General features: G+C 40.7%; 2 protein-coding genes and 1 pseudogene across 5 annotated transcripts in view; all 3 read right to left on the reverse strand.

The window, feature by feature from the left end:
• Window positions 1-4,709, reverse strand: part of FAM228A (family with sequence similarity 228 member A) — an 18,022-nt gene extending 13,313 nt beyond the window's left edge. Inside the window, exons 1-3 of the mRNA XM_023528540.1 lie at window positions 4,454-4,709; window positions 3,874-3,980; window positions 1,809-1,877 (exon numbers count right to left, since the gene is read on the reverse strand). Coding sequence (XP_023384308.1) covers window positions 1,809-1,877; window positions 3,874-3,966 — 162 coding nt within the window. The 5' untranslated portion in view covers window positions 3,967-3,980; window positions 4,454-4,709. The remainder of the gene's footprint in view (window positions 1-1,808; window positions 1,878-3,873; window positions 3,981-4,453) is intronic.
• Window positions 2,202-2,320, reverse strand: LOC111737559 (annotated as a pseudogene).
• Window positions 4,710-4,892: 183 nt separating the features above from the next.
• The window catches only part of FAM228B (family with sequence similarity 228 member B), a 28,691-nt gene continuing 20,475 nt past the window's right edge, over window positions 4,893-13,108 (reverse strand). For all 4 annotated transcript variants that reach the window (XM_023528539.1, XM_011356565.2, XM_011356566.2 and 1 more), the window contains 5 exons: window positions 11,595-11,682; window positions 11,344-11,500; window positions 9,953-10,060; window positions 7,591-7,734; window positions 4,893-5,074 (listed from right to left, as the gene is read on the reverse strand). In XM_023528539.1, coding sequence (XP_023384307.1) covers window positions 7,632-7,734; window positions 9,953-10,060; window positions 11,344-11,500; window positions 11,595-11,682 — 456 coding nt within the window. In that variant the 3' untranslated portion in view covers window positions 4,893-5,074; window positions 7,591-7,631. The remainder of the gene's footprint in view (window positions 5,075-7,590; window positions 7,735-9,952; window positions 10,061-11,343; window positions 11,501-11,594; window positions 11,683-13,108) is intronic.

Below are 13,108 nucleotides of genomic sequence, written 5' to 3' on the forward strand. Positions count from 1 at the left end.
TGAAGTCCTGTCTCCCTTGCCCACTGCCTGCTATGGAGACTGGAAAGCCACACACTTCTTTCCTGGCCCTGCTTCTAGCTAGGACTTGCGATGTGACCCACTTACAGCCATGAGACCTCAGAGGAAATCTGCTAGGAGCTTCTGAGGACTCTTTTTGCTTCCTGATCAAAGAATGAGGTGTAAGAAAAGGGCCCCCGGTACCATTCCTTACCTCTATCTTCCTGCCATGAACGGAGACCTAACACAGGGGCTCTAAGCAACCAAATGAGCTTACAGATGGGAAGGGGATGGGGAAACCGAAAATATTAAGGATAGCAGAATAGAACGACAGGAAAAAACCTGGGTGATTAACGACATTGTTATGCTGCCAGAACCCACCACGAGACCCCCTACCCCTCAATTTATTGCTCAGTAAAAATAAACTCCTTAACAATTTTAAGTCACTGTTATTCTATTAATATTTGCCTAAAAGCATTCCTGATAAATCTAGTTTCGAATCTATTCCCTCTACCTGAAACTCTAGGTTTAAAAATGCAGTAGGCTGTATTACATATAATTCTATGGATTAAACTTAAGTACGAAAATAAACTTGGAACTATTTGTATGGTCTGTGAAAATGTTCACCCAACTCTTCGAATTATACTTTATTTAAAAAAAAAATAACAATACCGTTTTATCTGTGTGCTTTAAAAAATATTCAAAATTCTCCTGTTTTGTTTGTTCAAACCCTCTATATGAAATTACTTTTTTAATAATTCTCTGCTGAAGAGGCTCTGCAACATTTTCAATCCATTTTTTATGTAACATCTCTTTTCTTCTTTCCTTAAAAATATCCAGATGCTGAAAATACGTATCCAGTTTCTAATGAAGTGATACAAACAAGGAAAACGAATTATTAAGAAGTTTTCCACTTACTGTCATTTGAATAAGGAGGGGATGACTTGTTCCCACTCCTAAACTCTTATCATATTCAGGTTGCAAAGTCCTAGCATAAGATAACTGAAGAATAGAATAAAGCACGAGATAATTGAAGAACAGAAAGAGAACCAGAGAGCACAGAGCAGGAAGGACCTATGAAAAGTTCTAAACCACATCTGTGCCTTCAGATTAAAACCCATCTAATCCATTGCTAACTCATGAAATTCCTGCTTCTTTTTAAGGATTTCATAGTGTTCCTTTGTCACCCATTCCATGTCCCTAGCCTTCATCATCAGTGAAGGCTATGACAAAATAGGTAGAGTGGAAAGAGCACTAGACTTGCTTCCATACCTCTCTCTCTCAATCTATAAAAAAGAGAGTAATCCCACCCATCTCAAATGCAAATGTATGTGAATTTATATAAATCACAATACAAGTGTTAAAATATTATTATAACACTGAATTTTAATCCCTCTTATTGAAATTAAAACCCCCTTAAGTTTATTAATTCCATAGTGACTATCAAAAGTGACCGGGCATTACCCTTCAATACTAATTCATTTCTGGCGGCTTTACATATCCCCACTGCAATGTGGGAACATATGAGAAGGAGGTAAGTTTTAGTCAGAATTTCTATTCAGCACCAGGACAAAAAAGGGGAGCAGTCAGAGCAGTCTCTCAGATCCGGGAATCCAGATCTCTTAGTGACCCTGGCAGGGAGGTGGCACAATCTCAGATCTATGGAATAAAAAGAAGTGACTCAAAGAGGCTCATTTTCCCAGCAAAATAAACCTCTTTGATATGGTAACATCCGCTGGGTCATGCTGCTCTGCATCACTCTTGCTTGTCTAGAACACACTTAGAATCAACAATCTGTAGCTCACTCTTACCTTCACGACATTATTTTCTCTAAATAATATTGTGTGTACAGCTTCATCAATGTCTTCTCTAGCTAATGCCTAAAATAAGAGAATTGAATATTAGGATGTAAATCCTGAAGAAACAAACCATTATGACAAAACTCAGTGTATTTTACCAATAGTTTTAGTGTAAATCTAATGTCTGCACCTCGAAGCATATTTTGTAAATTTTTATTATGGAAATTTTCGAGCATGATTCTCCATGAACCCATCACTCAGGTTCAACAATTATGAACTCAGAGTCAGTCTTATTTCATCTAAATCCCTACTCACTCCCCTGCCCCCACCCAGATTATTTTGAAACAAATCCTTTACATCATACCATTAAATATTTTATTTTATTTTATTATTTATTATTATTTATGCCTTCAGTACCTGGTCTTCCTCAGTGGTCTCCCATCCACGTACTAACTAGGCCCGACCCTGCTTAGCTTCTGAGATCAGATGGGATTGGGCTTGTTCAGGGTGGCATGGCCGTAGACCATGGACCGTGGCTCCACTGGGGTGTGATCCCAGGGCCTTCTGTGTGTAAAGCAGACGTGCTGAATGCTACACTATGGAACCACATCCAAAAATCATACTTTAAAGTACCAAGAAAGCTTACTAATTAAAGGGATCCTCTATAAAATGAATCTTCTTTTAAGGAATTCAGTAGATTTCCTGACTTCTGCTAGGTCTTTTTATTATAATTCAAAACTACAGAAAATTAGATTTAGATATACTGGTCCAGAGTCACAGAACCAGTTAGTGGCAGCTCCTGGCCGAGGACCAAGATTGTCTTATATCTAGGAACTTTTTGTTTCCCTGTGAGTTTGGGTAAAGCCGATACACTGAAATCCTCGCTGTGAACTGGTAGTCCAGCTTTTAGTCTTACAAGACTCAGTAGTAACAAATATAAAGACTCTAGCATTAGGAGGAGAAATGCTATTACCTACAAGAATTATCTAGTGTAAAATGACAGAGGTTCTTACAACTATATTATTCCATCTCTGGCTCTTCTTGCAGTTCTGCCGCAGTGAGTGCCTCAAAACGAACCGAATCCCAAACTCAAAGAACAACTCTGTGGATCTGAGACATCTCAAAAAGGAGAGTTTTACCCATACACTAACAGCTTCACATGAAACCTAAAATGATATTCAGACACCTATTCGGGTCTGGTCCAAAATAAAACTCCCTTGATAATATAAGCAGAATCTTGTTTTAAAACATTCTTACACTTATTTTTAAATGGCAATTGGGAAATCATGTGAAACAAACATTTTCCCCTGATACTACAATACAAAATTTAGAAGAAACCAAACCATTTATTTGGAGAAGTAAAAACATACACTTTGACAAGCATTTTGGGAAATCACAGTTTTTTAGCCAATCTATTAACATTATTAGCAAATGTTTTATATATGCTATTGGTCGTGTCTCAGATTGTCAAACTACTTTTTGTTGTTGCTTCAGGACATAGTTCTTGCCTTTGACGGCTCCTTCTTCATGATTTTGCCAGCAAATATAGGGAAGATGTTAATGATGTCTAGCAGCACTTTTGAAATCCACAGTTTTCCGTGCAACACACACACACACTGTCTCACTACTCTTCATTGCCACCACGGCGAAAGGGAGCAAAACTAAAGGAAATATCCAAGAGTTTTTCTTACAGCGAAGCAAATTACAGGATCGTATAAAATAATGAAAGGTTCTTTAAGAGGAAGTCGGCGCTTTATCAGACCCTGAAGGATCAAGACTTAACTGGTGAGCCCAGACCTGGCTCGTCCCGCAGTCGAGCTCGGGGACTGCTGCGTTTACCCACACGCACGGCCTGCGGCCTGTGGCGGCCCTGCCCCTCGTGCTGGCCACGGGGAACACTGTAACCGCACGTGGCCGAATTCGACCCGGGCCACTCGGGTTCGACGAATGCCTTTGAGCGCCCGGTGTACGCCAGGCGCTGTTCTAGTTCTGGGGAACACAACCGTTATTAACGCAAAGTAACTCTCAATCGCAAGAGATTTCTGTCCCACCGCCCCAAAAGGCTGTGTTATTTTACCTCCATTAAAGCGACTGACTCTGGCTGTGGCCATTCTTTTAATTTTTCCGGCCTGAAATGTTCGTCGTAGGTGGACGTTTTCGTGGCCGCCATAGGTAACAGGATCCCTGAGGGGGACAGTGAATCCAGGAGACGCAGTGAGTGGGTGACAGCCGAAAAGCACGGCCTTGGGGCTCGGGAAGTGGCGGCGGCGGCAGGGACCGGGCACCCACCGGGCTCAGGGCTGCAGAGCCGGCTCCGCGCGCCCCGCCTCCCCGAGGGGCCCCCCACCCCCGGGCAGCGCCGACGGCCGGGGTGCAGGCGGGTGGGACGGCGCCTCGGGAACTCCGAGAGCGCGAGGGGAGCGTGCTTTTAAAAGCCAATCAAAGCGCTGTGCAAACTCGAGCCCCTCTGCCCTGCACCCGCTTTCCTCCTCCGCTCGCGACGCGGGGAGGTGGGGCAGCAGGAGCCGGGGCTCCGCTCGCGCTCCGACCGTGCGCGTGGGGCCTTCAACTGTCCGATCCAGCACCGCCCCAGGTTTTGATTTAAAAAAAAAAATTGAGGTCATGTAAATTAATTCTAAAGAGAATTTATCATTTATCTGTATGAACTAAGTCTACAACTTGAAGAATGGCTTTTCGTGTCCCTTTGCCTAAGGAATTCAAAATTCTGCTTCTTATGCTCTAGGTCCTGCGATGTCTTCCTGGGACTGAGTCGAACCCAGCTGAGTCCGAGGGGGATTTGCAGAATCAGAATCGGCAGCTGGGTGATCATACTCGAAAGGAATTTTTAAATTGAATGCAGACTGTTGGGAAAACCTGGGGAGAATATGTGGGTGTGGATTTTAAGGGTGACCGAGCAAAGGGAGCACTCATTAAACTAGGGAAACGCCGTGAATCGACACAGACTCTCAGTAAGGTAGCTTTCCTATTTTTATTGTCTCTTTCGGGCAGTATTTTTTAACTTCTGGGGAAAATACATTTGCAGTAACTGTCAATACATGGTGTTGTGGTTTCTTAATTATCATACAGACACTGAACTCAAAAATTAGTTGAAGTTTATTGCAGATGCTTTTCTTAGACACAGAACAATTCTTGAACACCTTCCTTGGTCCCCACCCTGAGTGACTCCTGCTGACAGATGGCTTCCTTTGAAGCAGCCTTCTTTATTGTCCTCTTTTAGCAGCCAAGGATCAGGGTGTGTGCCCTTCAGTTGCTAAAACCTTTTGAAGGTGACAGAAGAGTTAAATGTGATACGGGGATAAGGGGCTTATAACACAGAAAGAGTTCCTGGGCTAAGCTGAGCTGATCCCTCTGAGGCCTCGTCCTCCTGACAGAGCTGAGTGACTCCTCTGGAAAGCAGGGCCCTCACCTAAACCTGCCTCAGCCTCTCCTCACTCTGTCTGGATTCAGAAATGTGCGAAGATTCAGGGACACGACCAACCCTATTATATGTGAGGGACCCCCTATAGTCCTGCTTGCAGATGTCAGTGTCTGCAGTGCTACTTTTCACTAGGATTGTTGCGATTTAGAAAATACTAGGTTCCTTTCTTCCCTTCTTTTCAGAACTCTGAACCTCTATCCTCCACCTTCACTATCAGCTGATGGACCAGCTCGCTTGATTGAGAGAATGAAGTAAACAGAAGTAAACAATCTTCCTACACAAAATTCATCAAGCTAGCTTCATCTGTATCCATGTATTGTGCCTGCCTTCCTCTTACGAGGGATGGACGGTCTTGCCTTCCATTTAAGAAGTGCATCCCCTCTTCACAGGTAAAAGGGGTAGGATGAGAGGGACAGTTTTAAGTAGAGAAGTCAGAGAAGGATTCTCTGAAGAGATGACATTTGTGCAGAGATCTGAGTGAACTGAGGGAGTGACACATGGAAAGATTTGAGGAAAGAGTGTTCCGGCAGATGGTCTGGCAGAGGCAAAAGCCTGAAATGGGAGTGAGGTTTGCATGTTCCAAAAACGAGAAAAAGCCAGTGAGGCCGGAGCGTAGTGAATGAGGAGAGAAAGGCAGGAGATGCGGTTGGAGAAGAGACAGGTGCCTAATCACAGGGGGTTAGAGGCATGATGAGGAGAATAAAATCCAAACTGTGAGGGGAAGGCGTTCGAAGGTTTGGAGTAGGGGAGAAATCTTGCCTAATTAACTTTTTTAAAGAATGCAGCTGCTACATGCAGAATTGATCATTCAGGGGCGAGAGCAGAGGCGAGAAGACCAGTGAGGAGGCCACTGTGCTGGGCCAGGTAAGATGGCAGTGGCCTGAGCTGGTGGTAGTAGTGAGTGAGGAACTAGAATGAACAAGTAGACGGAGCTCGTCGCCTATTAGACATGGCGAGCGAGCGAAAGCCAAGCATCAAAAAGACCCCTATACTTTTGTCCTGAGGAGTCCTGGTTAGGTTATGGTCCTATTCACAGAACTAGGGGGGATTTGGAGGGAAAGCACATTTGGCAGGAAAAGGATTGGAAGTGTAAAAATAAAAAATGATCCTGGTTGGGGCTGGTTAAATTTGAGATACACATAATCATTATACTACATAGGAGGGTTTGTAGGGCATGATGATAAAGCAATGTACTTTTTTTTCCTCACCGTCCATTGAAACTTGTTCTGTTGGGATACTGTCTACTTATTCATTTGTTTTTTGTCTGTCTCCCCCATCAGAATGAAAGCTGCTTGAGATGAGAGATTTATCTAATTTTGTTTACCGCTATGTCTCCAAGCCCCTCAAACACTGCCTGGGCTCAGAGTAGGCACTTGTTAAAATTCTGAGGAAGCAAGCAAGCATGTGGGAAGATACTAAAATATGAGAGTGACAGGAGTTAAACCACAAAATAGTTTTAATACATATCCTATGAGTGAGTAAAAAAAGTAGCTCCCTTACCCTTTAGGGTGGGAGTAGGGAAATGGAGAGACAGTCAGACAAAAAGAAAGATTGGAAATATTGACATACTCAGACCAACAGACCACCCCTGTATGATTTCTGACTGAGAGCTGGGGAGGGTGGGCTGTGACTTCTCGAAACCCACTGCTTAAAGAGTCTGCGCTCCAGAGCTTTAGGACACAGGGTGTGGAGAAGAGAACTGATGGGGAGAAGTGGCACCTAGACCTGGAGGGAGTAGGCTCGGCTAGACCAGTCAAAGTGCCAAGTTTAACTAGGTACCTTGGGACGAGAAATCTGTGCTCTATGAACACTTATATTTCCACACATTTTACATTTTAACTGTTTGGGTTTTTACTTTATTTCTCACATTTTACTACTTGAATTTAATATATAGTCCTTTTGAAATTTTTCTACCTGCCTCAGCTGAATTAAGGGGAACAAAAGTTTGGGCCTGGCTTGGACGTGATGAGTGATAAAAGGTAGAGAGGTGGTAGAGACGGTGGAGAGAGAGAACAAGGGCTAAAACTCAGGAGAGGGAGCTAGGAAAATCCTAGAGCCCACGCACCAGAGGGCGCCTCCTCTGCGCAGCTCCCAGAGGCAACTTTCTCCATTCCCTCTGAATAAAGGAAACCTGCCCCAGTCTCCTACTCTCTCTCTGGCCCTTCTTTCTTTCTTTTATTTATTTTGGGGTGGGGAGGCGGGGCCGGGTATCTGGGGAGGGGAAGAATTGGGACAGGCCCACTGCCTCCTCTCTTCCTGGAAGCCTACCATACAGAGACATTCCCAGCTGCTCAGATTTTGGTACCGGCAATTGCTGCCTTATGTCTTGCAAAACGGGACTCCCCCAGCTCTCACCACATCCTGGTCCTCACCCCTTTCTTCCTCCCGGCCGAGGTTCAAGAAAAGAGGTGCCCTTCAGAGTCGGCCTCCTTGGGACTGGGATTCTTTCCCTCCTGATGACACAGAGGTTCTTTTCCCAGAAAGCATGACCTTTTGTTTCTGTAGGGAAGAACCAGAAAGGAAAGAATTCTCTTAACGATCAACTCAATTGTAGCACTTAATTTTCTATTTAAATCTGAAGTTGATGAATTCTAGATGAAATTGCATGTTTTTATGAAAAAAAAAAAAACTCAAATAAATAGCATGACCTTGCCCTAGTAATGTTTTCATCTGAAAGCTCTTTGCTGCTTACTCAGCTGAGTGAGGGTCCTGCAGAGTAAATGACCCCTCACAGAGTTGTCCATGTACCTTCCCTGGGCAAGTCTAATTCTCCCAAGGACAAATGTGCCCTCTCCACCCCTGATCCATATGGGGTGCTTCCCTCATTCATGGAAGCGTCTAATCTTCCTCCTCCTCCTGCCGGGGAAGTTCATAGACTAAGACTTGAGTCTAAAATATAAGCCATAGTTATTTCAACAATGTGATATTCTCCTTCCTGTCTGGGTCTCATCCTGTTAGAAGAGGTATTGGAGGACAAAACTCCTCATTTTATACCATATATAGGAATTAAATAGGATTGAGATGTTTGTTATCCTAAAACCTGATCCAAACAGGTCCTTAAGAGACCTTAGCAGTTAAGGATTGTAGAAGAACTTACTCTTTTGGAAGCTACAAGTATACAAAAATGATCTGAATTATTCCATCTTGTAAGCCCTCAGCTACCAAGTGCGTAGGGCTTAGTTTCACTATTTCCTATTATCTTTCAATTTTAGCTCCTATTCAAAAAGCAGCAAATTGTTAAACCACACCTTAAGGTGCACGTCCACGATGGCCAGCTCCATCTCTAACAGTCATCCGTTTCTGCTTTAAGTTACTAAGTGTCCTATGAGGCAACTAGTCATTCTCTCTGCTGGCTATACCAGCATCAAGCACCTGTGTAAGCCCTCCAGCTTCTGCCACACTGTATTTATTCATCAAATTCTGAGCCTATTCAGCGAAAGGGAAACTACTACACCTTGTTTTGGGACTTTTTAGGAACACAGTATTGTAAGCCAACTCCCTAAACAACATCAAACGAGCTCATTTTTCTTCTGCCTTGCTAGGTTCTTTTTTTATTATCATCAATGTCTTTACTGAAATATAATTTACATGCCATAAAATCCATCTATTTTAAGTATACACACCAATGACTTTTAGAATATTTACAGAAGTGTGCAACTATCACCACAATCTAATTTTAGAACATTTCTATCAGTCCAGAAATCTCATGCTCATTTACAATCACTCTCCATTCCCAGCCCCAGCCCTAGGCAACCAATAATCTGCTTCCTGTCTCTATAGATTTGCCTTTTCTCACATTTCATATAAATAGTCATACAATATGTAGTCTTTTGTGATTGTCTTCTTTCACTGAGTATAATAGCTTTAATGTTCATCCATGTTACAGAATTTATCAGTATTACTTTTCTTTTTAATTGCCAAATAATATTCCATATATAAATATACCACATATTGTATATCCATTCACCGGTTGATGAACACGTGGGTTGATTCCAGTTTTGGGCTATTGTGAACAATGCTACCATGAACACTCACTCGGGCACAAGTCTTTATAAGAACATATGTTTCCATTTCTCCTGGAAAGAAACCTAGTAGTTGAATTGCTGGGTCACGTGGTAATGTAATGTAATGTTTAACCTTTTGAGAAACTGCCAAACTGTTTTCCAAAGTTACTGCATCATTTCACATTCCCTCCAGCAATGTCTGAAGGATCCTATTTTAATCAGATCATTAACAAGTTATTTCACTATGCAGAGAAATCTCTTACGACTAATTCCATAACCAGTTCATCGGGACGATTCCCCACGTTACACACAGAGTATGTACCACTTCTCTGCTCACATCATCTCTTCACTCTGCATACAATACTGTAACAGCTACCACCCACCAAAGCCAGTCCAAAACTCCATTTATACTGTTCCAAATCAATTAAAATCTCCTCACCTGTAACTTTAATATGAATTGTTAACAACTTTTTTCTGTGCCTGTGCTTGTTATTCCCAAATGTGTCAGCTGTTCATTCTTTAAAACGAGAAGGAGCTGAGGAAAGTTGCCACCTCACCCAGACACAGTGGTGGGAGATGCCTGGTGTCATGCCACAAGAGTCTGGCATATGCCTCGGCACTGACTCCAGCAACTTAAAAGGATGGCAAAGGGGAGAAACACAGCCAAGCATTTTAAATGAAAGAAGAGCAGAGCTATGGAAGAACAGACTTACTTGGAAATAATTGCTTTTTCTTTTTTCTGGGATTCCAGAAGATGAGGAGCTCTTGCCAAGGGTTTCAGATCAAAACTACTACTGTTAAAATTCTCTTTCACTTTTAACCTTTAACAAGATAACACATGTGAGGATGTTTTGAAAACAATACTAGCTTATACTCTTACAGAAATTATTGCTGCACATTGTTATGTATATTGTCCAAAATACCATTCCTTCAAACTTGTGTGCATTCTTGGGTGTGTAAGAGTTGCTGAAACCATGATGGAGATTGGTTTACTATTTACTGAGAACCTAGACTGGCCATTCCTCTAACTATGCCTGGCATGCAAATGGTTACACAAAGAATTCATGGAAAGAATCAAGAATACTGATTTTGACTTAATTAGAATGAGTTTTCATCAAAAATGTGAATTTTTAAATAAGTTTTGAGTAAAAGAAAAGAAATAGGTATAGCAAGCATCTGGATTAGTGTACAAAGCATTATTAATAACAAAAGGGTTTCCTGTGTTAACATATCCGAGAAGAGCATTCAAGCAAAAATTACAGGATGTGCCAAAAAATGCAAGACAAAATAACCTTAAATATCTGGCATTCATTAAAAAATTACTAGACATGCAAAAAAAAGGCAAGAGAGAATAACCCACTATCAAGAGATAAAGCAATCAACAGAACCAAATTCAGAAATGATCCTAATGTTAGAACTATTAGATAGGAACTTTAAAATAACAATGATTATGTTAAACAATCTAATGGAAAAGTGAACAACATGTATGAACACATAGAGAATTTCAGGAGAAATGAAAACTATGTAAAAAATCAAATGGAAATACTAGAAATAAAATAGGCTCTTCAGTATATATGGGACAGCTGAGAAAAGACTCAGTGAACTTAAAGATAGGTCAGTAGAAATTGACCAATTGAAATACAAGAAGAAAAAAAGTTAAAGAACAGTATCTAAAAGCTATGTAGCCATGGGACTATATCAAATGGTCTAACATACATAGAATTGGAATCTCAGAAGAAAAAAGAAAGAATGGGCATAAGAAATATTTGATGTGACAATGGCATAGAACTTCCAAAAAAATAATGAAAGACATCAAACCACAGGTACAAGAATCTCAGTGAGCCCTAAGCAGGATAAACAGAAGGAAAGGGGGAAAAAAAAAACCTAGACACATCAGTCTAGCTAATGAAAACCAGAGAAAACGAGAAAATCTTGAAAGTATCCAAGAAAAAAGAAACATGGCATACAGAGAAAAAAAGAATTACGGTATATTTCTCATTGAAAAATGAAATAAAAGAGAATCATAACTATGACAAAATATAGTCTCAAGAAAAAGTTTTCCAATTCCAATAGGTTCCATAATTTCTATAATATTAAACATTACCTGCTCCTTTTACAAAATTCACTTTCTATATAGCGTGTAGGCAGTTTAAGCCATTCATTTGGAGTCATAAAGTGCCTTGGATTAGAAATTCTTGGGAATCTGGAATGCAGTTTGGCCTTCTCAATCTCTTTAAATTCTTTCATTGTATATATTTTGCCTGCAGGAAGATTAGTAACTTGAATTAGCATACTGAAATACAACTCCTATTGCTCTTGGGTTATGAAATCACATAATAATTAGAAACTAAGTACCAGTCTCACACTGAAGAAGAGTTCTTTTTTCATTATCTTTGTCATATTGTGCCTTTTTCAAAGGATCACGAAATGGTGGGATGGTAACCTACAAGAAAAGCACTTCTTTGAGAACTGGGTTTCAGATCTTTTTCAGTCTATCCCAAACATCCATTTATGGCTCTTATGCCAAAAGAATCAAGAATATAGCATCTACAAACTGACGACAGTCTAACCATTGTATAGATTTAACACATCACAAAGAGCTGGGGGCACTCCAGTACATCTCTTAGCAAGGCCCTCCAGCTGTGGTTAACTCTAGTTTTAATAGCCTATTCAGATCATTGTGGATATTCTTCTCAGATACTATACCCAAACTCAACAAGTGGTAGTCTCTTTAAGTTAGTTATGACATAGAATCTAAAACTATTATCAGTGAATTATTCAAACTCTGCCTCATTGAAATCCATTGGTCTGTCTTGAACTTTGAATGGATCTTTTATCCATGTCATGAATTGGTTGTTTGGAAAAAAAATCGGATCACTGAGTTATGTGAGATATTCTAAGTGTTAATACATTTTGTTATACAGTAATCACATTCATTATTATTACCAATATCATCAGTAAAATCTTTGAGTATTAGGATGCTGTTACTCTCATGATGGCGATATGATTTTTCCAAAATTCAAATTTTTGGCTTAAAAGCTCACATTTTATCATTGGCAACAAATACTGTCGGTTGTTTTTCTTGAAATGACAGACTCACTTTGTTAATTTTCCAGAAAATATCTGCCAAATACCTAAGATTTAATAACCATAGTTTTGTAAGTCATTCTTTCAAGTAAAAATGGTGTTCTGTGAAAAAAAAAAAAATCAACCAGTCTAGCTCACGGTTCAAACAGTCACCCTGTGTTTCAGGATGCAGCAGAAGTGCTCTTCACATACTTCTCATTTCATCACGCAGAATGTTAAAAAGATGTGTACTCGAGGAGCAAGGTTTGCTCAAAATAATAACTTTGACTGCTTGATTAAGGATATTCTTGAGGGAAGTTGAATTTTTTTTTTTACTGTGAGCTCATGTGTTGACACTGACGTAAGCTCTTCTCAGGCACCAGCAGTTTTATGCACCATTGCTTTTGCACCATCAGAGCGAATGTCAACACGACAAAAAAGATAAATAATATCCGGCACTATTACAAAAATATTTGGTCTAGTGGATACCTGAAAAGGTTTTGGGACGCTCAGAGGTCTATGTACTTCACTTTGGGAACTGCTGCTATAACCTCGGCGTGCTCAGCTTACTCTAAGAGGTCACCTATCGGCTTCATTTAGAAAGGCAGCACGGTAAAAGACAGAATGGAATTTTGGTATCAAAAAGATATGGTTTCAAATCCTAGTATTGCCCCTTACTAGCTATGTTACTAGTTATATATATACATATAGCTCTAACTCTAAACTCTCAATTTTAACTCTCACCTATAAAGAGAGGGACAATAGCACATACATACATACACATACCCCAATTTGGGCGAGGA

This window comes from Pteropus vampyrus, unplaced genomic scaffold (genome assembly GCF_000151845.1).
Source record: "Pteropus vampyrus isolate Shadow unplaced genomic scaffold, Pvam_2.0 Scaffold28, whole genome shotgun sequence".
NCBI lineage: Eukaryota > Metazoa > Chordata > Mammalia > Chiroptera > Pteropodidae > Pteropus > Pteropus vampyrus.